Source organism: Pygocentrus nattereri, chromosome 12 (genome assembly GCF_015220715.1).
Source record: "Pygocentrus nattereri isolate fPygNat1 chromosome 12, fPygNat1.pri, whole genome shotgun sequence".
Classification (NCBI taxonomy): Eukaryota; Metazoa; Chordata; class Actinopteri; order Characiformes; family Serrasalmidae; genus Pygocentrus; species Pygocentrus nattereri.
In genome coordinates, this window is record NC_051222.1 from 18,760,716 (window position 1) to 18,788,654 (window position 27,939).

General features: G+C 40.0%; 1 protein-coding gene across 1 annotated transcript in view; it reads right to left on the minus strand.

The window, feature by feature from the left end:
* Window positions 1–11,657, minus strand: part of fam155a (family with sequence similarity 155 member A) — a 105,130-nt gene extending 93,473 nt beyond the window's left edge. Inside the window, exon 1 of the mRNA XM_037543812.1 lies at window positions 10,575–11,657. Coding sequence (XP_037399709.1) covers window positions 10,575–11,327 — 753 coding nt within the window. The 5' untranslated portion in view covers window positions 11,328–11,657. The remainder of the gene's footprint in view (window positions 1–10,574) is intronic.
* Between the last annotated feature and the right edge of the window lie 16,282 nt (window positions 11,658–27,939).

Consider the following 27,939-nt stretch of genomic DNA (forward strand, 5'->3'; position numbering starts at 1 on the left):
TATTCTTATTTTATTGTTAGGTTTTGGTTGGAAACGCCAGTGGAAAACAATCCAATCAGGTTTTTTTCCTGTGTGGCATCTTGGTAGATTCAGCCAAGTGAGCTCTCTCATTGGTTAGGACTTCAGGACCTAGACTGATGGCCAAATGTGTCAAGTTAGCTAAAAACACAACTGTGATTTCCAATGGGTGAGACAAATTTCATGACGAAAAAATGTGTGTCAGCCTTCTCGAAGTTCTCACTTACTGTGTATTCAAACTGTAACTGTAACATCAGCCTGATGTTAAAAATAGAAAACAGCAGCAGCTCTATATTAAGATTTGAAAGAATCACTGTTAAATTGCTACATATAAGGTAAATATACGATAATATGCCTGAATGCCTTTCACAAGCTACTAATGTCTGTGTTTAATGTAGAACAGTGAAAAAATCTTAGTGTAAATCTCTGTTAGCTTAGCACTAACATACTACTAGAATCCCACAGGGTAGAATACAGCAAAAATCTGTATTGTTATTTTGCCTTGTTTTTGACATTAGTGGCATAAACCAAAAGCCTTGCTCTAAAAGTCATGGTTCGCCACTTAATGATTTATGTAGTTACTGAATATTAAATGCATAATAACCTTAGTAATATCAGAGTTGAGTCATATCAAAGACCTGTTTAAACAGATCTTCCACCAATGCAGTTTATGGAGTGAAACGTTCATTCAGACTGCTTTGTATCCACTTTTACTCTGAAACTGTAACATGAGCAGCACTTTTGGCTGTTTACCAAGCAGAACACCTGGCCTCCAGTCTCTGAACAGTTTTAAGATATGAGTCGTTTAATAAAGTGGTGGTTTCATAAGAGAGCAGTAAGTGTAACAGCAGCAATTTAGCAGCAATACAGCAGTAATTAGGCGCTTCAGTGATATAGCCAACATTACAATTTAGTGGAGCCCCATGACATCAAGGAAAAAGTAAGATTGCTTATAAAATGGAAAAAATTATTTAACTTGGGGACAACCAACAACATGCTGCCTTCTTCTGTTTGCCTGTAAAACGTGAATATCACTGTAAGTGATATTAAGCTGCAGTGGATGACAATATGATATAGTACAGAAAACTATGACTGACGTCTAACAGCTACCTGGGGGAAATACACTATATGTCCAAAACTATCCTTAAGCCACATAAGGTCACCATGTCCAGTGCCAAGCATTGGCTATAGGGGTTTAACCAGTGGTTCTAGGAAACTATTGCTGACTTAAAGCTACTAAATAATAATATTTTTTGTCATTACTGTTTAGCCCTTTTTAGCTAATGTGCGACCTTAATGATGCATCAGTCATTAAAATTTGGAAGAGACCCATGATATCTAGACTCCAATATGTGAAGTAAATAAACAATAGGTCATTTATTATTTCCTGGAAAAAGTAACTCATTACATTACATTATCCATTTCTTACCCATCTTACCTACTCTCTCTCTCTGACAGTACACGGATAAATTCCAAATTTATTTAGAAATAACTACATAGAGTAAACATTGTTAAAAATACCTGCTATCTTTGCCTTCAAGACACAGTCAGCTATGTTAATTAAAATGATAAATCTGGCTGTTTTAAAACAGAAAAACTCACAAACAGAAGAAGTTTATGAATAAAATGTAAAGTTTACAGAGTTGATTCTCAGTGAAAAGGCAGTTTGGCCTGTTTAAGGGAGGTTGGGGATCTCACAGAACAGAGGTCTTTATCTAGTTTCAAATTGGCACGTTGTTTACTGAGTTTAAGGTGCTTCTTGCACTGCACTGGTCATATTCACAGTCAAGGTCACACGGTCAGCTGTTGAAGGTAACACATATGCACACAAAGTTTGTACAAGGACAGGCACAGATACTTCATCACAGGAAAAAGTCATTACATTACTGTACCAAAACTCTAGTCATGTCATATAGAAAAACACATGACTGACTAATAATTACCCAAAGAAAACATGAGTCACGCTTACTTTCAGTGGTCCTCATCAGCTTATCTACAAATACTCAAATCGCTAACAAACTGCATTCTTTAAAATAAATGGTTTCTGGGTTGGATGTTACAGTTGTAGGAAACAAAAATTTGAATTGGTATTGAACATTATGTGGATATTATGTAGATGAGATGGAGGTTTTTTAAAACTTAAAATTCAAAGAAAGATCCCAAAAAAGGTTCTTCAATTTAAAGGTTATATATGAGCTAACCACATCAACAGAGACAGAAAAGGTTTTTGAGAGACGCCATAGATGAACACACTTTTGGTTCACTATAGGAACCATGTTTGAAATAGAGATCTGTGGGTATGAAGAACCTTCTATGGAACCTTCGCATAATGCAATAGTTCTTTCCAGAGGCAGTTCTATAAACTTAAAAACACCTACCTTAAACAATGATCCACTAAAAGGTTCTTTGGGGAGCCCAAAGTTTTTTTAGCGCCATTGTGCAAAGAACTCTTTTTGGCACCTTTATTTATAAGAGTGTAAGGTGTTTTTTTAGGAGGGTTTCATTTTTTGCAGTGCTGCATGCAGGCAGTGTCACAGTTTGGAAGATCCCTGTGATATCGAGAAAATTCTGGAATATCCCATCAGTTGAAATGATTAAACTTGGGAACGATGCTACCACTCTGACATTGCCCTCCATAGCCTGCATGCTCCATTTACCCTGTGAAATGTGAAATGAACACTTTGCCTGGCTGCTCTGTGCTCTAGCACTCTGCCACACGAGTGAGATAAAACATGTCTTGATGGATGGCACCCTGGCGGCACCCTGGCCTCCACTCCTGGGAGCATTTCAAGGAACAGCTGGAGATGGTGAGAAGGCATGAGCATGGTCAGAGAGATGCTAAAAGTAGCAGTGGCACCGTTGCCACGGCTGCACTGAACTCGATGCATTAGCTAAGAATAGCGTGCTATTGAATGAAAACATGTCCTCCTATATCCTCTCCACACTCACTGTGTTTTCCCCTGTAAGCTGTCCCCCCTGCTGGAGTGCACGTTCACATGTCTGTTCACTATTTTTAGACCCCCCACCCCAACAAAGCATAAACACACACTCATATACACACAAGCGACAGTTCCTGCCACACTTAGCCAGTCATGGCGGAGAGACACTGGCAGATTAAATCAACCTGAGGGCTGATCCGGCTGTCACAGTGATTACCTATTCTCTCTCACTCACTCACTCTCTCACTCCCTCACTCTCTCTCTCGCTCTCTCCCTCGCTGTCCTCTGCTTAATCACAGCTGCGACTGGCTATCTCTCGCAGCTGCCTGCCAGAAGCTCAGATTGACTCCTGCCACCTTCCTCCACATCAGCGACTCCATTCAGATCCGTTCAGGAGAACTGTGTGGAAAATGAACTAGCCACTTTCAGGAGTCCTTATTGGAAAGGATGTCAAAACATGAACGTGGGTCAAAGAAACATATTTCCCAGATCATTAATCTATGATAATCTTTAAATATCATCTGTGGTGATCCATTTGGTAAAATTTGCAACCAGACAGGTCTTGGTCAGATGGCTTTGGTTTGTGAAATGGCCTTTAGCAGTGGTGTGACAATACATTGCTGCTCTGTTTGAACATCATTGCAGACACCTTTACCCACACCATCACGGACAAAGCAGTGGTGTTTTTTTGGGGGGTAGGTCTGTAAAAAGTGAGTAGGCCCAACTCGGTAGATAAAATTTTCAAGTGTGCTATGTACTTCAATTTCATAACATCAAGCATTAGCCTACTGCTGACAGGATTCAACCAGCACTACAGCACCCTTCACTGTAAAGTATGCATTCCCTCACCACAGGCACAACTTTTGCCCATTGCAGATATCATAACAGAGTAAAAATCTGACAGCTGGAGTAAAAAAGATGAGAGAAAACAAAACCTAAACCTAAACCTCCTAGGCTAAAGCATACTGACTCGGCAGGCATGAAAAATGTTTATGGATCATTTATGTCTTACTTTTGATGACTCAATGTATGGAAGAACTTTGCATTGACATTTTGACACAGCTCACTGCAGCTTTTGTAGGGAAACATTCAAATTTGTATTTGGTGTTTCACCCATACGAACATCTTCTAAGCCGCTTCTCCTTCTGGGTCGCAGGGGATGCTGGAGCCTATCCCTGTAGTCATCGGGTGGAAGGCAGGACACACCCAGGACAGGTTGTCAGTCCATCACAGGGCAGACAGACAGACACATTCACACCTAGGGGCAATTTACCATGTCCAATAGGTCTGACTGCATGTCTTTGGACTGTGGGGGGAAAGCAGAGGAAACCCACGCAGACACGGGGAGAACATGCAAGCTCTACATAGAAAGGGCCCTAGTCACCCAGCCAAGTAATTGAACCCAGGCCCTACATGCTGTGAGGCGACAGTGCTACCCACCACGCCACCGTGCCGCCCTATTTGGTGTTTCATGGGTAGAAAATAACATAGCCTACTCTTGGGGATGGGATCTTACTTTTTCAGCACCCCCAGGTGTCTTTTGACCACACCTGGAGCTTCAAAAGACCAATACACAGATAATGAACCGAAAGCTTGAAGCAATGGCGGGCAGCAACATGTGCTAAGCAGTGATTAGAAGGATTGATTGTCACGAGACTGATGATTTCATTGGCTGCGAAATAGGGACAGCATGCACAGAAAACAAATCAAATTTAATTCATATTAAAAAAGCCAGTCTGGATAAGACTACACCCCTAGTTCAATGTCAAATGCCACGCTCCCAAAATATCATGAGAACATCAAATTGTGAGCTCAATATTGTGAACTGAGTTAGATTTTGAACTGAGCGGATCATTACACTCCTTGATCTACGTAGAGAATGTCACTTTCGGACCAACAATCTACACAAGACTATATCTGAACTGTCTTCTTCTCATTTTTTAATGAACACAACAGGCACTGAATTTCAGAGGCTTTCAGCTTGGTTCACTCCATGGATTCATGGAGTCTGGCACTCCCCTAATAGCAGCCCACTTATGCATGTGGCCCATAGTAATGTTCAGTTAAATTCTCAAGAGCATCACCATTGTTGTCATGGCTTTTTGGCCTAAATTTGTGCTTTTAGTTGGCGTCTTTAACCAAAATTCACAAATCATTTTGATGAGAAAAACCAAATATTCCCACATCTGATCAGAACACGCAAAGAGGTCCAATTAAAACATGGTCCAACTAAAAAATGGTTTCCAGTTGGGGTAATGCCAAACTGAAGGTGTGGACACAAACAAAATGAATGCCAATGAGGTTTAGGATGTATGTTTTTTTCTCACCAGGCTAATGCTGAGTTGCTCGTTTCAAAATATTATCTGTCAATGCCAAAACTGGCATTTGCCACTTTACAAATCCTCAGCTGACTGACACTACACTATGACAAAGCCTTTAAAAGCTAACCAGGCCTGAGCATGGCCAATAATGACTTGGCAAAATGTTTGTGTAGGCCACAGTATACAGCCATTACAAAAAAAAAGTAACAATATCAATTCTGCCACAGGCAGATTACTATAATATGACTGTTTGTCAATAAGCTTTCAGGATGTCTCTCTTCATATGAGGTGCTGGATATCTATTTATATCTTTATAAGAAAATCAATCTTCTGTTCACATCTGGTTGTGGAGATTAGCCTATCTGTTCTGATGGTCCTGGAACAATAAGTCTGCCTCCGTCACGTCCTCTGTGTCGATGTTTGCTCTGCGAGACATTTCAAAAGGAATAACAGGTGGCAGCATGTGCTGGCCTCTCTGCCCGCTAGCATAACTCACCTGCAGGTGGGAGTCAGCCTTCATGCCACTCTACACATGAAAAAATAAACCCTGAAGCTATCTCGCCCTCAAGCACAGACACATCAGTTCAAATTAAATCAAAGAACAAGAGAAAACACGTCCACCAAAACTGCAGTCAGCTTAATTGCCCAATCCATGCTCCACAAATGGAGGCCCCTCAGGTTTTCCAGTGAAGTTGATAGAACCTATTGTGATGGAAATGTGCAAGAGAACTGGAACTTTGTCTGTAGGTGAGCAAGCAAGTCAACATTTATAAACGTGTTTTTATTTTGCAAATAGACAGTAACCGCAAAAACCATATACTGTTTTCCTCACATACTGACTACACAGATGCAGAGTTAAGCAAAAATAAGCACACAAGCATTTTCAATTTTAGGGATCTGATTTGTGCTTGGCGTCAGTGAAACCATGGCAACCAATGGTCAGTTGGAGTTCTGCGTTCAGCGATTTGGGCGATATGAAGTGAAAAAATGCTGCTGGTGTGAACGCAGAGTCACTGATACGAAGAAAGCTGCAGTCGTTCTCAGTTCTCTGTTTTATCTCACAAACATCTTCAAAGCATATGGGTCTCATTCCTCTTCACCTCTCATTGTTTGCTAGCATCTCAATACAGACATACAACATTTCACACAGAGAGACAACAGTGTCATTGTTCATCTAATACATAGAAAAAAAATTTTTTTTACATTTCTTAAAAATATTCACATTTATTTCCGTTCAATTAGTGAAAATTTATTTTGTGTGAAAGGTCTCACTGTTAGGATAAATCAGGTGTTGTTTTTAGCCATGTTTTGAGCTAACGTTGGCTCGGTGGAATGTTTCTTGTCATTGCTAATGTAGCTACAGCAATGTATTTTAGCTCTGTAGCATAACATTGTAACCTCTTAAACTCAAAAGCTTATTATAAGGCAAACTTTATTATTTATTAACTACAAGCAGCATAATGCAAACTAGCTTATCTATTATTAAGTCACAGACAATTTGGACGATTTGGACCCACCAGCTAGTCCTGGCCATGTAAGAGGTCCAACTGGAAGTAAACTTTATGTACAAAATCTAAATTCCAGCCAGTATTCATTAGACTGAATGGGATTTCGTAACATCCTATAAAGCTTGTCCGAGCTCCAAGTTGCCATGAAAGAACACTTTTATGGGCGGATCATGGATAAGTGAATTGAATGAATTACGTTCTTCTAATACACGTTGTTATACTGTGTTTTTTTAGTAAGCAGCATCATTTGAGGTAAAGCAAATCATGAGTTTAAATCTGTTTTGCGCGTTTAAAAAAGAGCCAATGACTAAATAAAGAGCTAGTAGCTTCAGCCTATAAGGGACACTATACAACCTTCTGCTACATCCTATCCTTCAAGGTATATGTGTATTTTTAAAAATAGAGGCATCAAACAGTTCTTTTGAGTGATACCACAGAAAAATGAACTGGAAGTGGTTCTTTCACGGTAATGCACCAAAGAAACTTCTTTGGCATGTCTATTTTTAAGCGTAGAGTGCATAAGGTTCTGAGCATGTAGTAAGGTTAGACATACACACACAAAAAGACCTCTTGTAGCCTATTTTGTTAATATGCCAGCCTATAATTAATGCTGTCATTAATGATGTCTTAATGGCAATGCTTTACAACCTTAAAAATAAAGGTGCAAAGATCTGCTGTAGACCTATTTGGTACAAAAATATGATGAAGCTGAATATAGTACTGGCTCTCAACAGTTCGAGTCAAGTATATTCTTAAAAATAAAGACATCAAACATAGCGCTTTAAAGCAAATCACTATCAATAGATGTTTTTTTTTTTTTAAACTACTCGGCTGAGAGTGGTTCTTTTATGGTACAGCTGCAAAGAAACCTATTTAACGCCTTTATTTTTGAGATCGTAGCACATGAGATTCTGAGAATGGTTTTGAACATGGATCACTTTAAGAAAGAGCAAACAGCTTCAGTCTGCAAGGACCAACCTACAACCTGTTGAAACATCCTCATTCAGGCTATTTTAGTACTGAAGCTAGACATATGCACTGAAAAAAGAGCTCACGTAGGCCTATATTGTTACATTATACACCAGCCTATAATTATGACCGCAGTTATTATTGATGTCTTACAGATAATGGGTCTCATTCACCAACATCTTCTTAAAGTTTTTTTCTTAAATCTGTTTTTGAGAAAAGGCTTAAGAAAAAGTCTACGCCAGATTCATGACGTGTTCTTAAACCGTAGAACTGTTGTCACCTTTGTGCTCTTGAGTGTGTGCAGATTCTGTTGTTACCTGAGAACAAATCCCTAATAAGAAAACACTGGCAATTGTCAGAATCTTTGCGGAAACTGTGCAAGTGGGAAATTTCTTCTTAAGAATGGGTGGTGAATGATGCCTATGGTTCTACACTCTTAGAAATAATAGTATCAAGAAGGGCTCCTTAGAGCAATGCAATTGAAGAACAACTTTTAGTTGAGTTTTTCAAGAACTATGCAGTGAAATATACCTTAGGGAACCAAAGTAACTATGGCATTAAATCTTCCTATGTTCTGTGGCATGAAAACTGTATATTATTATGATTTATATTAAATCATATAATGCAAGACTGATTTGTGCATTCAAAAAGAACAAGTGGCTGTAGGGACCTGTAGGGATGAACCCACAACCTGTTGCAAAATATTTTCATTCATTGTTATTAATGATATCTTAATATTCTTAACTCTTAAAATAAGCAAGAACTACTTCTTTGGCACAATGCCACAGAATAACCACTTTTGGTTCTCACAAGATGGGAGGTTTTTAAGGAACCACCTTAAAGGGTTCTTTAGGTATCCAAAGAGCCCATAACGAGTGTATGAATGACAGCAACAGTCACAAAAACAGATGAAATGTTTACGCAGCCACCCGAGCCTGCCTCTGATATGCAAGACAAACACAAAGCATGCTACAACATATCCTGATCACTGTTTGGTGAATGGCTGGAGTTTCAAAACTGTGGACAGGTCCTCTCTCTCCCCCTCTTCTCTCTCTCTCTCTCGCTCTCTCTCTCTCTCTCTCTCACTCTCTCACGCTCTCACTCTCTCTCTATAGACACAATGCTATGAGCAAGAATCTGCTCTTTTCTAAATTAAATGACAATAAAGCTAAACACATCAGCCACACTTTTAGCAGCTTATCTCCAACACGCTCTCTCAGCTTCACTTAAACCGCACCTTCACGCCATGCTTTCTCTGTAAATGTTTGACCATTGATTACACCCATGAATAAATAACACAAAAAACAAGAAACACTTCCCTTATCATATCAGTACAAAACTAGCTAACGCACCCCCCATGCCCTTGTCCCTTTAAGATGACAATGGCAGCATCGAAATTAACCTTAATGTCAAGTTTATGGTGCTGAAGAGGGTGCGCTGCTTCAGCGTCACGTAGAGTGATGTGCAAACAAGGGCAAATGAGCGAGAGGGAAAAAGCTCTTCTGACAGATTAGCCGGGGAAAGCACCGGTGCCCTATTAGTGTTATTGAAATGTACTCTGTGTGGAGTGGTGCAGACGTGCATGAACACCTGGTGGAGCTGCTATAAAGCTAAGACCCAGTAAAGCCCCCCCCCCTTTTTTATCCTACAGCACCTGCACCATATACAATGACGCACATGCTCTGAAAGATGTGGGTTTGCAGCTGTTTGGCCATTGACACAGTAACCTTGCACCACTGGCAAACTTCAAAGCGCTGTAATAACAACCTGTTTGTTTTTCACATTGGCCAATATACGCACTGACCTGGACGGGTTTACTTATTCTTTTATGAAAAAGAATTGTAGTAATAGTCCTTAGTGTATAGATCTAGTTATAGTAATACTTTAGCATTGTACATTAGAGTAATATTAATACTATAGTATAATATAGTAATATAATACAATAGTATATAACAGTGTAAATCATAGTTAATAATACTATAATAATAGTATACTGTAACTAATATAGTATAGTAATAATATAGTATACTATAGCATTGTGCCATGCACTGTAGTATGTTGTAAATAGAGCACTGTAAAATGGGTCTATAGTTTACTTCAGGCGGTCACTAAAGCGTTATGGCTCACTATAGAGCAGTATTACAGCGTTATTAAAGTATTATAGATCACTATAAAAGCATTTTACAGCACTAGTTTCTTTTTGTATTAGCGGCTGTTTCTGTAAGGTTTATGGGGCACCAGGTCATGTGGGACAGTGAACCAGATTATGTCATATGGACACACGTCATAGGCCTTGCATAATAAAATGACCAAATCTTGCCTTTCTTCAGTTACCAACCTTTTAAACCTTTTAAAGGCCGATAGTTTATTCACAGTCTTCCCTTTCGCTCATTTAGAAACACTAACGCGCTGGTCCGTGCGCCCTGTCCATGGTGCTGAACCTGGTGGCCCTTCATCGCCTGGCCTAATAAGACTGCAGCAGGAGAGGGTCAGAGCTCAAGTGCTCCTTGATTTTGCGTAAGGATGCTGCTCCACACAGGTCTCCACGTCTTCTTTTAGACCGCTAAGCCTGAAGCACGAACACCAACAGTGGTGCATCAGTGGAGAACAAAGACAGCGAGCGCCGTGATATGAAAATGCACTTTTTTTGGTGTCTACCAAAGAAAAAACATCTCCACGAAACTGTCAGCAGTTACCATGACGACCGGGTGGAAGACCCAACTCTAACCGGACTGCGAACCAAAAAAAAAAAAAAAACAAACAAACAAGGGAAAAGAAGCCAAGTTAAAGCCGCGACCTGTGGCCAGGGTTCGCCCTACCTTGCACTCTTCCATGCACGTCCTTACTGAGTAGGCATCCGTCACGTATCGGTCCGTCATGAGCTCAAACTCCTCGTATTTCTCCTGCGCGTGCAGGTCGTAGCGCTGGTACGCCTGCACGCACAGGCTGCAGCGGCCCACGCCGCCGGCGCGCATGGCGTCCACGCTGCAGTTCAAGCGGTCCGGGCTCGACGAGCCGTCCAGCAGATCCATGAGGGAGTACGAGTCGCAGAAGGACAGGTACAAGTCGGCCGCGCTCGCGTTCCACTCGCTCGCGCCCCAAAGGCCCCTGCACAGGTGGTCGGCGTCGACGAAAGTGAGGCAGTTCTTGGCCGCGCACGTCTTCTTCTCCGGACCCCGCGCGCTCGCGCCGGAGGAGTTCCCTACAAAAGTAGTACCTTCGTTACTCCTGAGGATGCCGGGCTCGCGGCCCGTCCCCGCACCCGTCCCCGTCCCCAGGTTCGCGGACATCACCTTGTCCAGGCTCCCGGTCAGCCTGGCCTCGGCGCCCGGCCCCAGGCGATCAGAGAGCAGCGCGGTGAGGAAGAGGAGGGAGGCGAGTGACCGGCGCCATCGCTGGGCCCTCTCGCAGTCGGTGAAAAGCGGCGGTGTGTCGTCTTCGTTGTGGTCGGAGCTCTGGCCGCGCGCGCACCACCACCACCAGCACCACCACCACCAGCACCAACAGCACGTCCACGTTTTGGAGCCGTCGTCTCGCTGCCGATGTCGAGCCTTGCGAGCGCCGCTGGTCATATTTCGGGCACGCGCGGCACCACGCACGGCGGCAGCAGCAGCAGCAGCAGCACGGGCCGACTCCACCGTGGGGGCTCTTCCGCCGCCGCTATGGTCATCGACGTGTTGGTCCGCTGCTGCTGCCCTGCGTCTTCCCCCGCACCGCCGAGGAGTCCTGCTGCTGCCGCCGCCGCCGCCGCTGCTGCTGGTGCTCGAGCGATTCCCGGCAGTTGGCGGCTTTTAGTGCGCGCATCGTCGACTCCCCGTGCCCGCGAGCCGCGAATCTACCGAGAAAAAGAAGCAGGCGCGAGGCTGCGGCGACATGGCTGGCTCTTCTCCTCCCCCCTTCCCTTCCCTTCCCTTCCCCCCTCCGCGCGCGTGCCACCCCGGCGTCCCGTCCCGTCCCGTCCCGTCCCGTCTTTTAGCGCCGCGTCCGCTTCTCTCGCCCTTCGAGCGCACGAGCCGTTCCCGCCGCCGCTATACGCCCGACCCACCGCCGCTGCCGCTGGTTCCGGGGTTTCTGCTCACGAGCGCAGGGACTGATTGCGGCGCGTCGACTCTTCTCGTTTCCGCGTCCGTGACCGGAGGTGCTGGGCTCTGTGTTCTCCACTTCAGCAGCCACAGTCATCTTGCTCTAATGTTGGGTTGCCGCCATGTTCGTCTTGAAAGCGGTTTATTGAGAGCAGCAGCGTTTGCGTCATCCCGTCCGCTCCGAGTGATCTGCCTCGATATGAGGGGCGCCGATACACATCGATACCCCTCAGCGATACTCACGCCTTCATTACAACAGATGCGTTCAGATCAGTGACCCACAGACGGAGATTCACTCACAAACACACGGGAGCATCAGAGCGGTTCAGCAAACTGATTCATAACGACAGACCAGTGTTTACAGATCAACAGCCTCCTACAAACATCACTGCTCATAATAATGGACATATCTCTCCTTCTCTCTCATGACTTGACAAAAAGTATAAATCTGAAACCTACTAAATATATATATATATGTGTGTGTGTGTGTGTGTCTGTGTGTGTGTGTGTGTCTGTGTGTGTGTGTGTGTGTGTGTGTGTGATACCAATATAGAATAAATTCTATAGCTTTCAAAGTTTCTTTAAAGAACCAAATAGAGTAAGTTTTCCATCTTATAGAAGAACCAGTTATCCATGCAAAGAATTATGCATTTATATCGTTTTCTGAGTGTTCACGGCTGCATATACAGCCATTACCTTTACTAAAGAACCCGTTAAGAACCATCTTTAAGTGTGTACGCAACAATATGATGATTCTGTGTCTGATATTTACATATTCACATCTAAAGACGTGCTTATAGATCAATAGCCACTGCACAAATGTACATGATGACACTTATCAAGGTAAACTACATTCACTTTTTCAAATAGAAGACTTTAGTGACATAAACACTACAAAGGCTTCAAAATATTCACTCCTCAGTCCACATATAGAAACTGAGGTGTTTGGTTGGTGTGACATACACGTGTTTGATAGTTTAAAGACTGTAGGATGTTCTCTTCCCGTTCACGGTTTATCTTTAAGACTATACGCTTTGAAAAGAGCCCATTTTGAAGTCACTGGTATTCATGACGTTATGAATTCACATACGTATATCTGCCTAGTCAGGAGCAGCCTGTTTGAGTCTGAGGAATAGAGTTTGGATTACAATGAATAAAATGAATTATTGCTGTTTTTGGTACATGAACCTACACAGTCATTATAAGTGGGGAAAAACAGTATAAAATAGGAGAAAAGAGCAGGATATGGGCTGTTGAAAGCAAAACATGTTCATGCCTTTAAATGACGATGAATGGACATTTGAAATTATGCAAAATTACAAAAGGTCTTGTAATATTAAGATATGTTTTCCTTCTCCTGTAAATGTACCATGTCATAGATATAAGGTTTAGTTACAGCAGTGTTCACCACTGACAGACAGCCCATAAATACTGACAACTATTTAGACATTCACGTCTCTCCCATATGAATAAAGTCCGTGTCAGCAACATCAAAACACTTCCAGCAACAGATCACTTCCAGTGTGGAAAGTTAAGAGCCCTTTATATGTAAAATCTGTAAGTAGACTACTTGACTGTAACAGTACTTTATTGCAGTCATCTGTTTACAAGAACTCTACTTTTAAGTGATGGTTTATTACCACTTAGTGGAAGGGAGGAAAGCAATGTTGCTGATTATGCAAAATAAAAAGTCCTATACATGGATTTGTTTAGTATTTGGTATGTGTAGTCCGTCTGTTGCTGCTCTGTATACTTTGTTAGCCTCTTTTCCCTTGTTCTTCAGTGGTCCGGACCCCTACAGGATTTGGGTGCTGGATCATTCTTAGCACTGCAGTGATTCTGACACGGTGGTGATGTGTTAGTGTGTGCAGTGCTGGTACGAGTGGATCAGACACAGCAGTGCTGCTGGGGGTTTTTTGATTTCTTGAGTTTCTTGAGCAGTGACCCTTCCTATAAAGTAGATCCAAACCATGCCAGCAATATGCCCCTCACAGCATAGCAGAGCTACCCCCTATGATGGCTATATACTGATATCTTGGTACATATTGTTGTAGTCGGAAGAAAACCTCAGATCTCCAGAAAGGTAACTTTACAGGAGAAGGAAAAAACCTATTTTAATTTAAATGTAAGTCAGTGGAACCAGACATTTTCGAAAGTCATTTTGGTTGTTTATTTTGGTCCATTTATCATGAAATTCACATACAATGTAAAGAGCAACAGGTATTCAAACAGGTATTTCAAATCATGTCAAAAACTGAAAAACAACAAAATGGAGATACAAGGTATTGTTCTGACAGCAGCGATATATGAGTGCATATTACTTTGACTAAAAGTCAAAGACCATGCTTAATTTTCTTAGTTTTGCCCATCAAAACATCCAGTAAATACAAGTTTTCAGTAGGTATTCCTGCTCTATGCACACACAAGTGTCTACAATGGTTAGAATTTCTTTCATGTTATACACAAACATTTTGTTTCAGAACACTCACAGAAACATCGGAAACAGTGGGCAAGATCAAGTGGTCAAGAGTCTCACAGCACATAATAAAATAGTTGCGATTTGTTAGCGGGCTCATTTGCATATTACAGCCTTCTGCAAAGACCAGTTTCACAATAATGCTGAATGACTGATATGCAAGCCTAATGTAAAGACTTTACAGCAGAGATTATTCTATCCCAAATTAAAGTCTTAGGAAGGACAAGCCAAAGTACTGGGTAGGTACTCTGTGGTGGTCCCTGTTTTCCTGTTTTGTCTCACAGTGGCCAGCCATATGGTATAGTGTGAACCTGTCACATTCACACACACAAACACACACACACACGGTGTGTTTTGACCTGGAGCCTGACACATGAGAGGTGGCTAATCAACAACATATGTGTCCTTAGCTTGTGTATCTTCTGCCAAATCACTCTTTGTATCAGCACCTTGTGGTGCGCTCGCAGAACAAAATCTACTGTAGACTAATAATGTGACTGATCTCATATTACAGTGTGTACATGGAATTATACTGTATATACCTTATATTCAATTACATAGTTGTTGACATTACATTATAATTGTATTGTGCTCGTTCAGGTTAGTTGTTGAAATGTGGTGAATTAAAGAAGACACAGCACAACATAAATAAAGAAGTAACTTAATGTAGCCAACATGTACCGTGAGCCATGTACAGTGTGTTTTTGTATTCTTCTTTATCAACACTTACATAGATACGCTTTGTCCCAGCATTTGTAGACCCTTAGTTATGTTAGATGAAAGGTAGATGGAACTCCGTCACTCCAGAGAACACAATTATACTGCTACACAGCATGATGCTTGGAGACTTTATACCCCTTTGCCTATGCTTGGCATTAGGCATAGTGATCTTCAGCTGTGAAAGTAGCTATAAAAGGTCCCTCAGTTCAGCTTTGAATTAAAATATTTTCAAATACATTTTAAGTAAATGTAAAATTTTATGTAAAAATTACATTATATTATATTACACTATTAAAAGATCACTTTGAACTGCACTCACCAGTTGATTTCAGATGATTGAAATCGACTAAATTTCTAGCATTCACTATTGATTGACAGCATTCACTATTCATCAGCAGCTCATCCTGCCTCATTCCCCTTCACCAGCTGTTTGATTTGCTGTGAGGCCCGTTGACTGGTTGACAGAGAAACATTCTAGACCGATGGTGTAGTAGATTAGTTCAGGCAATTCTGTTGAAGAATGAAGAATTCTGACTGTGTTATAACATGAACACAAAGGTACATTCTTAAAAATAAAGGTGCCAAAAAGGGTTCAGTGCCATTGCAGAGCCAAACTAACCTATAAAACTTTTCAAAAGATGTTTTTTTTAAAGGAAGAAAAAATAAAAGCTCAAAGTGTTACACTGCCTATATCACTGAAGTACTAAAGAGAAAATAAAGAGAAAAGGTCATTTGGTAATATTTTTTGTTGATGTTCACATATGTAATCCTAACCTTAACTTCAAGCCAACACCAACCAATAAAACCACTAATAATCAGTTTCACCGGATGCTTTCTTAAAATTTAAAAACAACCACTTTTGGGTGCCTTTCAGTGGACGGTTGTCTAAAGAATTAAAAAAATAAAAAAGGTGGTTCTTCTATGGCAAAAAAGTAAGCAAAAGTGGTTAACTGCACTCGAAATAGAAGATTTTGATCTTCTAGATAGTTGACCGATTCTATTTATTTTTTAAATATGTAATGCTGTGCAAAAGTCCATAATATCCAGGAAATGTTTCTGAAGAGATCTGATTTAAGATAATCCACTGCATAATGGAAAAGTCAAAGGAAAATAAGAGAAAATAAAGAAATAGAGTTCAAGAAATGATTAAATGATACAGAGAAAACAGGACTTCTAACAACTGTGCAAGACCATGCTGTTTAACTGTCACCACCAGATAAACTGTACGTAAAACTTTCCTCTTTGAGAGAGAGGAGAGAATAAAGCTCCACTCTTGATTCAGATCTGGAAAAAATCCCCGTGTTTCTGTCCATCCTTCCACTGTGAGAAAACAACTCAACACTATGAGTCTGAAAGGACGTGTACCTGTCAATAACACGATACTGAGAAAAGGAAACAGACAAAAATCAACCAGCTGGTGGGCTCAGAACAGTGGACCCTCACATATGAGATCTCAGTTGCATCACTGTATGTGTTTGGGATTACTTCGATTGTAAGAAGCAGGCCATACAACCAATTTCTGAGACTGAGTTTTTGGAGGTGTGGGAAAAATATCCCTGCAGATTTTTTAAAAACTGAAATTAAGTGAAGGTTGGTCTCTGGGTTTTGCACAGCAGCGGACATAACGTTTTGCACATATTGATGTTAGAGGGTTGTAACGACCTTGACGGTTGCTTGAGGAGGAGAGAGGGAGACTAAGGGATAGATACCACCTGCTTGTTTTCAACCAAAAGATTCTGTGCCTTTGAGATTGGCATGAAGCATTTGGCCTAGATTTGTAAAACTCAGCCAGAGGGTCCGCCATGTCCATTTTCCAGCATCAAAGAGGACCACCCTGCCCACCTTTATTAAACACTGAAAAGAACTGAATAATAAAAAAGCAGAACAGAGAACAAGTGTGAGAGAGAGACAGCCCACCTCTGCATTCTTGACAATGAAACAGCATGATGATTGCATGGCTCTTTCATCATAACCACATGGTGAGCCGCGTTTTAACATTTTAAAGATAACTGTGTTCCATGGAAAGAACGTCTATGTGTTTTAGAGGCTGTTAAACTTGCTATATTGTTTTGATACTGATTAAACTCTTTATCATATTTCCCTTTAAGAAAATACACTGAAAGTGAAGATACAAATCTTTATTTGGGTTTACTGACTATACTGCCATAATCAGACATGTTGGCGTACTTGCAAACATGGCAAAGCAAGTGGAAAGGGGGTTCAAATTGTCTGGATATTAAATTTGAATGAATTTACTAGCACATGTATTTAAAACATGATCTTAATAGGAAACTCCACATATTTTCCAAGAATTCTGTATAAATAAATCTTTGTAAGCTAAATCAGAGCGGTTTGATGTGAAATACTCCATTCTAGAGAAACTCAATATTCTGGTGAACTGCTGGTGGTGATGGCAACCGGACGTTTAATGTTTGGGTGTAATGTCTGAATGCAATCAAATTCTCACAGCAATGTTCTAGCATCTAGTGTAGCATTCTTAGAAGAGCAGAGTCCGTTACTGCAGCCAAAGAGGACAGACTCCCTACTCATATGCTTCAGAAGAAACACTGGATTAGCAGATGTCTACAAACATTTGGGCAAAATGCTCGAGATCTGTGAAAAGAAACTCACATGTAATTGAAATGCATCATATTCTTGCCTACAGTACAATAAATAAATAAATAAATATCCTTTAAAGCAGAGACACAGCGCGAGAGAGCCCATCTGGACTTGAGCCTGACCATTCACACTGATAACACCATCTCTCCATTCCTCAGCGGAGGATGCGGAGTGCTCAATCCGCAAACAAAGCAGAAAATCAATACATTTCTGACGTGAGCATTCTTTAGGAAAGCCCACAGGGGCCTTTATCTACTGGAAGATGAAAATATCAACCAAGAGAAGGAAGGCAGTGATCAGCTCCTGAAAAAAAACTGTTTTATACACACTCACCCAAATGAACCAAGGAGGCTGTTTGATTTACAATCCAAAACTATGCCAATGATATTATCATTGTACTTTATGTGAAGATAAAAAAGTCTGTACATGCTGAAATAGTCCGTCCGATTGATGGAGCAGTTCTATATAGAACTGTTTGGAAATGGGTTCTATATAGCAGCAATTTTGGAGCTATGTAGAGTCATATACAACACATTCATCATCAATATGAAGAACAAGTTCACAATGCAAAGAACCCTTTAAGCATGCAAATGGCTCTTTGAGGGTTTGAGTGGAGTGTAGAAGAAGTGAGCTGCTTGCATTTTCTGCTCATTAGTCTCATTAGACTCCTCAGTCCATCAATTTTTTCATTTATTTCCCTTTGACTTTACCCTTCCTTATGCAAGTGCATTCCTCAGAAATGTCTCTTTTAGACATTTTGGATAAACATGAGGAAGAAATTTGAAGGCAGCTGAGGTGAGTCTGGGTAGTTGCTTATGTAAATGTTAACCCTCTACTGCACACATTATGAGAGCAATTAAAAAATATATTAACTTTTTAGCATGAAAATGGTCTTTTATTTTTCTCAGACGTATTTATTAAATTCAAAAACATGAAAAAATAATAGTAATAATGTTTGCAGGGGTCCTTTTGGGGTATGTTGCCTTGAGGTAACATTGTGCAACAGTGGGAAGAAATAATATAGATCTATGTTCTCTAAAGTGGTCAGACCTGGCTTGTGGCTGGCTAAATCCACTACTTTCTCACAATGTTGCTTCTAGGCAACAGACATAAAATTGATCAAAAAAATTGATACTGAATGTTAATAAAGAGGTTTAAATGGGCCGACTAAGAGACAGTATGACCAAGTACATGCTTTTTATTGACTTACTCAAACTCTTCTCTTTATAGTTAACACTATGCTTGTCTTTAAATGTGTATAATATCATTGTAAAGTGAGGAAAATTAGCAACATCATGCAATAGAGGCTTAAGAGAACATGTCAGTAAACCTTTGGAAACAGCTTTGGTTGGCTGTAACTCTGCTGTAACTCAGTGTTAAGACTGGATAGTCTATATATATATATATAAACCACCAAGCAAACACACTCAGACATCCAATATATTGTATATAGCTAAAATAGTGTCATGATAAATGAATGGGGCAGTACAGCTTGGTGCAGAGCAATGCAGTGTAATGTCAGACCATAAGTCTAAGGTAAATGTATCATACATTGATTAGAAGGTTGTTTAATGAGGGAGAGTATCTGCTTGGAGCCAAAAATAAGGACTTTGAAGAGATCAAGAAGCTTCTGTCAACACAGGCAGTAGCAAAACTCCAGGAGCCAAGGGAATTACCCTTCACAAAAAAGTGATTACTTTCACATTCAGTTAGTCTTTGGCAAGAAAAATCCTGTAAAGAAGCATTTAATATTCCTGTGATGTTAACTATGGCGCATTTTAATGAAGTTAGTGACGTCCCAAACAGTGCAAAAAAAAAAAAGTCCCCTTTTGCTCAGTCTAGCCTCGCAATTCCAAAATCTCTTCCACAAACTATTTAGGAAAAGCTTTATTACTTCAAAGGGAAAAGTATGGAAGAAGGTCTGAGACGACACTTAATCACTCAGCGTATGAGTTTATCCTCTCTGCAGAAATGGGTCATAGCGGAGAGCGAGAGAGCAAATCCAGAGAGAGTTGGTGCGCATTGTCAAAGCTGGAAGACTAGCATCAGCCACCAGCCTCCTCCAGGATCTGAGAAGGGATCTCACGTTCAGCGTCAATCACGTTGATTGATGAGTCATTCTGAGAGTAAGGGTATGTATGTTGATGCAGACTATTTTAAAGGTCCTAAACTGTTCCTGTTTTGGATGTATGGCTCTAGGAAAGACCTTTATTTAGTACAGAACCTGTACATTTATTTCATAGTTAGTTACAAATATTGGAAAACTGAGGATATCAATATTAATACACTTCAAAGTGAATAAAGGTTCCTAAATGGTTCTTGGTTTAGACTTTTTTCGGTTTACTGGCAAGTGGAAGTTCTCAAGCTTAACAAATTGTTCTTTACAGTTGTATTTCTTATTTACAAAAAAATTTAATTTACTGAATTTTTTCAGTTTTTTCCAGAATTTACTAATGGCTTTCATCCTCGGGGTCAATTTGACCAAACCTATATTTAAACCTCAGGAAAATCTAAGTTTTGATTGCCTCTGCCCTCATGTTCTGTGAACTATCAGTGGTTCTCGCACTACTACAGGTGTGGTTATGATAGGTTAGGGACATTTTTTGAAGACTACAAAACTGCATGTTATATTGACCTCAGTATCATCCAAAACAACCCAAGCAAGTGTGTTTATTTCTTGATATTTCTTATGTCTTCTACAGCTAAAACAGCCTGAATACTATACAAAATGTGTGCAGGACATTGAAAACATGTCATAATTTTATGTTTACCCAGTTGTCCTCATTAAATTAGGAAAAGTGAAGAAAAAAAAAAACAAAACGAGATGCCAATCATTTATTTAGAGACATTAAATACTGAATGACCCCAAAGACAATAGGAGGGTTAATCCTTGTCAATATATCTAATATTTCTCATTTTAACATTGTTGTAAGCTGATAGTAAGATTATTTCATTTTCTACTTGTTTTCACTTGGTGATTTCAGTATTTCTCTACTTTACAGTAGCAGATCATTTTACTTGTTGTAAGAAATATGTTTCATATGAGCCAAATTATCTGCCCATAAAATAAGATAATTTGACTCATTAAAATCACCTAAAATGTCTAGAAATAAGTTAAATAATCTTACAATAAGTATACAACAATCTTAACGTTAAAAATATCAGCTAGATTGGCTAGGCTGAAGATAATTTGACTTGCCAAGATATCATTTTTTCTAGATGCAGTCAATAGTCACCCAAATTTATGTCATGAATGCCTCACCAAAACTTCTCTTAACCTCTTCAAACCTCATTTAGCAGCTCCTGAGTGGCACAACCAGGTTGACCAAATGTTGACCCTATCATCAGGAGAGCACAAGCTTGATCCTCGCACAGATGCCACAGCCATCCATGGCTGGGAGCCCAAAACAACTCAATAGGAGGGCCCCAGTGCAGGCCCCCGTTAGCTTATGTAACAGAACTGGGGGGGTGGAACTGGATATGACTAAATTGGGAAGAAAATTGTAAATGTGGTTTGGGACACAAAATGTTCTTCTTGTGAGCTATGAAAATAAACAAAACTTCACTGTGAAGGTAAAGGCAGTCACTAGCCACTACCAACAACAGGTGTTGTGCTCTTTTTTCCTCTTTGGGTGAACTAGATTTTGCAGGCACATGGACACTAAAGAAAGCATTTGCATCTGCTCTTGTTTCTTTTTAGAAAAACTCTAAATCTTGAATTTCTATTTAAAGAAACATGTTTAAAAGAAAAACAACAGAACTTGTCAGTAAGCTTGGTTAGGTGTGTGCACATGAAGGGGAGTTAAAAAGTTTTTTGTTCATCTTTAAGGTTGGCAGTAAGCCATATTGTGCTTTAATCCACATCAATAAGTCTGTGCAACCTTAATGATGATCTGGATGTGATTTAAGCAGATTAGGAGAAGTTGCCTTACATGTCTCAGAAGAATCATGTAGCTTTCACTCAGCTTTCAGCATTGTGTGGTCCACGGAGACCTAGCTAGTGCTTGGAATTGAACATGACTAAATTGGGGAGAAAAAGAAAACAAAAGAAACAAATAAAGACATAAATGACCATATGCAGCAGTTCAATTCTAGGAAATTCCTACTAATCCCAATGTATAGAGTGTATTATAAGCATAAGCAAAAATGTTTACACTCTGACATTCAGCATTCTTCTAAATTCATTTGGTTTTAAACAGGCCAGGTGTTCTCCTCCAGGGAATCGCCCCATCCTCGCGCAATAATGGAACTATTATAAAGCCGTTCCTGAATAGACATCCAATGGCCCGGCACTGCTGGATGCAATAATATGCAATAAAAAGTAGCATTTGGCTGGAGGCAGAAGTGAAAGGAGCCAGTTGGACCAAAACTGCGTTGTAGATTCCGCATGCCAATCTGCATCCATATACGCTGCTTTATTCCGCTTTGTTCAAAAAAGATTAGAAATGGAGCATAATGAGGGATGGATGCCGTTCAGACACTGCAGCATTGTTCTACCTTCACAACCAGGCAGACATGCGCACAGAGTGCACACCTACACCAACACTCTCAACAACAAAGGTACCAGAAAGGTTTCTTTAGAGCGATGCCATAGAAGAACCTTTCATCAGAAGATTCTTCAAGGAAGCATCTTTTTAAATGAGATGGGTGTGTGTAAAGAACCTTTTTAAAGTTTAGAAAAAAAGTACAAGTTCAGTCATTTTTTTTCCTACAACTCTATGTAGAAGCCAACAACCTTAAAAAAGATGGTTCTTCAAGGGTTTTTTAGTAAAGGCATTGTTTCTGTTTAGATTATTTCATGATTAAATGGCCCTGTGGTTCTTGATGGTTTGGTTCGGTTCTAAATGGTTCTTCAGACTGAAGGTAAATGTGCTGTATATTGTTTTAACAGTGGTGGACAGAAACTAAGTAAATGTAATTCGTTACTGTACTTGAGTCGTTTTTTCATGTATCTGTACTTTACTGAAATATTTTAATTTTGGGCGACTTTTTACTTTCACTTCACTACATTTCAAAGTCAAATATCTCACTTTTTACTCCTCTACATTTTGAGAAATCTGTTGGTCCTTTTTATGTGTGTATAAAAACATAACATGTCAAAACAAAAGAAGCGTGAAGCAAGAACACCAATCAAGGCACAGCCTGTTCTGACCTGTTGGTCATACCGACCCAGTGCAAGCACACGGTTCAACGTCAGTGCAGCAGTGTAAAATTTTGGGAGTGTCTGTTCAACATAAATGATGGACTTAACCCAACTTTGTGTAAACAGACCACAATATAGAAAGATGCACACATACGCAGTAGTTTTTCTGAATTTATACAAACACTTTCATTTTATAGTAAATTTATTTCGTCTAGTTTATGTTTATGAACAGAGACCTACAGATGCAGCGTAGTAAAGGAAATTCATTTGTGAATCTGTGTTTAAAACAAGTTTTTATTAAACTTAAACGTGTAACTAAGTTGCAAATAAATCTTAAACTGAAACTTTGCTTGTTTGCAAAAAGTTATTTCAGAGCCACTCAGTTCTACCTGATGGAATTTTTTTGCCTTCTGTGTTTTGCGCTTATGATCATTTTAATTGACATCAGGGTCAGACTAATTAATGACGTTCTATTAAAACCAAGAGTGACACTGGAGTATTTTCACCTCAAATGAGTTAATGAAGCAAGAGTCTTGTTACAAATATGATAATAGGACATCAGAGTCATAATAAATATTTTACTACTTTTACTTTCAATACTTAAGTACATTTGAAGGCAAATACTTTTGTACTTGTACTCAAGTGGAGGTCTAAAGGAAGGAACTTCTACTTTTACTGGAGTAATATTTTATCTTGGGTATCTCTACTTTAATTCAGGTACAGGATTTGTGTACTTCATCCACCACTGTTCTTTAAAGATCCATTAAAAATGGTTCTATGTAGCACCAAATAAGGTTTTTTGTTAGGATGCCATTTAATGCAAGAACCCTTTTTGGTGTTATACACAAGCATGTTTGAATTCTCCACATTTTACATCAACCTGAAGAACCATTTCACTCATGGTTTTAAAAAGAAACATTGCCTTCAATATAGAACCTTTCCAGAAACATATTTTTGTGTGAAGAACCATTTATAACCGTTTTTCCCAAGGCATTACCTTGATATCCTCAATTGTTCAATATGTTTGTTTTTAAACATGCTGTGCAGATGTCAAAGGCCATCACTCAGTCATTTCATTTCCAGTCAAAACAGCATTAAGTAAAGGTTATTCATTTTTCAGGTGATGTCTGGGATTGCATAGAAGATAGTCCACTTGCATCAGTAGGGAGTTTCCAAAACTAGATTTCAAAAAATGGTTTAAGAGATATAGAGACTCTTCCCAACCTGATAAACCACCAAAACTGTCCCCATCAGATAAACACAACATAAAGCTTTCATCTTTCAGAGAAAGGAGAATATCGAGCTCTACTCTTGATTCAGATCTGAAAAAATCTACAGGTGTGTCTGTAAATCTTTCCACTGTGAGACAACTCAACACTATAAGTCTGAAAGGATGTGTAGCTCTCAAGAAGCTGTTACTGAGAAAAAGAAATAGACAAAAACAAGATGAAAATGTGTACAAGAATGCCAAAGCTAGACATCTGAGATGAGGAGTAAATTTATCAGGACTAATGAGTCTGAATTTGTTACTGAGATATTGAATTTGGATTGTTAGACGTAGAAAATGCAACCAACTTTTAAGAACTTTGGAATGTATGTAAAAATATCCCTGCAGATTTCTTGGAAAAACTGAAAGCAAAACTACCAAAAGGAATGTAAGCTGGGACAAATCCAAATGTGGACACATTAAATATTGAAAATTATATAAATTGTCCTCAATTACTGTTTTGACTCCAAATGAAATAAGTCTACCAATAAGAATGGAAACTAAAAAGACAAAAAGTGTGGATGCTTTAAGTGCTGAAAAAAAATGATATTATATTTAGTTGTTCAGGCCTCTGTGTAACTGTCTGTTAAATATATAACTTCTGCTTTTTACAAACACTGAAAAATTACTTTTTTGACTGGAAATTAGCTAAATGAACGGTGATCTCTGACTTTTGCTTTTAAACAGCTTGCTATGAAAGTCCACGGTGCTTCATTATTCACTGTAAGATATGACTGGCAGGGTTGTCCATGTCATGTGTGGGCAGATGAATAAATACGCAGGACTCCCATAAAGGACTCTGAGGAAAGCAAGATTCTAGATAACATTTGAAACACAACCACAGGGTGAGGCGAAACCTAAAAAAAGGAACATCCTCACAACTGCACCCTGTTCTTGAGCCTTTTTGTACATTAATGGACCTTGACGTGCAAGAAGGGAAGAATTTTTTGGGGGGTTAGTTATCCAAAAGTAGTCAGTGGACTCAGAGCTCTAAGGCAATACGTCCCTCGAGCCAAGGAACGTTCATTTGCAAGGCAAATCCAGCCTTTATTAGTAAACGTCTGCTGGCTCTCCACATGGGGTGCCTCATTTCTGTCAAAGGCACACAGCCGTTTCCAAACGATTTATTCCTGGCAAAGCCTGGAGCGACAGAACCCCTTCTCCTGTCTGCCTAGGAGATAAGTCCAATTACCACTGCTAACTGATTAAGACTTCTACTTTTCAGACAAATTAGCCATCAGTTACCGAGCAACAGCAACAGATCGATTTTCCCCTATTTAAATTAAATTCCTGTAACTCGTATGAAAAAGCAGAAGTGTGGCTATGTACCAGTTCCTTCATGACACTGTCAATAATACTGTTGCTTTCTTTTCTTTGAAAAGATTCACATCATTCCACAATAGGTTCTCACTGTGAAAGACAAAAGAAAGTGCTCCCTCTACAGATCACAAGCAATAAATCCAGCTCCATTCCGAAAAGGCATGGCAAGAACACAAGGGCATTGCACAAAGGCCATGAGAGGTAAAAGCAACTAGGACTGATCTAGCTTCAGAATTCATTTCCCATAATCTAACTCCAGAATGAAAAATGTAGCTATTATTGCATTAGTTGTTTATTCATCTCCGACAGTGATAGCACACTAGTCTCTAGAGAGATTTCACAGTTACTAGGAAAACTCCCTTCTGATGATGTTTCTTAAAGGTATCTTAAACTGCTTTGCGTGGATTTTTGGGGGGGCAGGCTGTTTTGTATGTTTTTTCCCTACCTCTAGCTGGCTAATGCAATAGAAAGCCAGATAGCTAACATTACTGCTAGTAAGCTTATTTGGATTTTGGAGTGTGTCTGTGGGAATTTTTGCACATTCATCCAGAAGAGCATTTGTGAGGTAAAACACTGATGTTGGACAAGAGAGACAATCTCCGTTCTAGTTCACACCAAAGGTGTTTGATGGGGTTAAAGTCAGAGCTCTGTGTGGGCTTTTATAACCAAACTGTTTCACACCAAACTCACCCAACTGTACCCTTATGAACCTTGCTTTGTGCACCAGGCTTTCATCTTTAAGAGATTAAATGGAATATGAGAGATGCTGGAACATAAAAGGGCCTTCTCCAAACTGTTCCCACAAAATTGGAAGCATAGAATTGTCCAAAATGTCTTGGTCTACTGCAACACTTAGATTTCCCTTAAATTGATACTAAGCGGCCCTAGGCTAACCCCTGAAAACAACCTCATTGCATTATCTCTCCTCTACCAAACTTTACAGTTGGCACAATGCAGTGGAATGCAATGCGAAGTGGTCTTCACTTCGTGGCTGTTTTTACTCCTCGATGCTTCCATTTCCCAATAATAGCACTTACAGATGATGGGGTCAAAGCAGGACAAAAATTTCTCAAACTGACTTATGGCAGAGGTGGCATCTTATGACAGTGCCGTGTTTAAATCACTGAGCTCATCAGTACGTCCATTCTACTGCCAGTATTCTATTGAGACTCCAAGGCTAATTGCTTAATTTCATCCACCTGTTAGCAATGGATGTGGCTCAAACACCTGAACTTAGTTTTTCAAAGGGGTATCCCAATACTTTTGGCCAAGTAGTGTATAAAGGGTACAACTATGAATTGCACTACAAAATATAGCATAACACCACAAAAAAAAAACAACTTAGGCCAGTTTTAGGCCAGAATTCCCCTTTAACTCTAATAAAAAAGACTACCCAACGGCTCACAGAAGAGCAGCCAAGGGCAACATCTACCATTACAGTGAAAAAAAAAAACACACACACACAATGCAAGTTGACACAGTCCTTCAATACTTCGCTGACCTTTTCCAAACAGGAACCTTTCAGAGATAGGTGCCCCCCTCCAGCGAGCACTCAGGGAGCCATTTCAGCTCAGACTCCTGTTGTCCTTCTACCTGGCAGCCATGCCCTCGCTCTGCTGTCCAAACCCTCTGGCAGCAGTATTTCCTCATTCCCCCTGGATTACCTTTATAAAGGGCTCTTAAGCTCCTCTCATCCCCTCAGAGCAATGTGTATGTGTCAGCGAGCGAAAGAGAGAGAACGAGGTTGCATTTTCAGGTTCACTGAAATGGTGCTTTTAGGGGAAAAATGTCACCAATGTTTTCAATGTAGCTGGAAAGAAAAAAGTGGGGAAGCTCAGTATAACTTCATATGAACATAATCCGCTTAAGATATTTGATTTAAACTAGTGGAACCAAGATTAAGCAAGCAGCTATTACGGTTAGGAAAAAAAAAAGAAACCTCACTTTCCAATGAAGCTCATGTTAGCGAGCACTATTCAGTTCCTCCTTCAGCCATTATAATACCTGAAGGAATTACTCAAATGCAAAACAATCAGCTAGTCAAAGCACCTGATGTAGAAATTCTGTATGCCTGACAAGCTGTCTAAATGAAACTTTTCATGCTTGTCAAAAACCCAAATTGCTTGGGTTTGACCTCATTTCAGTTTAGGTTAACGCAGTGTGCTTTGACAGCTGTACTTTAATTGAATGACTTCAGAACTATGCAAAGACAGGTTGAGCAATATGGCAATAGTTGACAATATTTACTTTCCAACTTATCTTGAAAGTGGGAAGTCGTAGCTCAGAATTGCATCATTTTCAGTCTCCGCATGTTCAAGCACCAACAGGGGAAATACATGGATGCCTCCATGAAAAGCTAGTGCTGTTAGCAGCAAGCTAGCCAGCTAACGTTAGTGAGATATGAGTGATCTCATAATTTATGATGTATTCACTAAATCAATACATTGAAGTTTGTGGTCAACAGCCACGTTTACACACGCCCTAATAATCCATTAATAATCCGACTTATAGCTCAATCGGAATAGAATACGTCCATGTAAACACCTCAATCGGAATA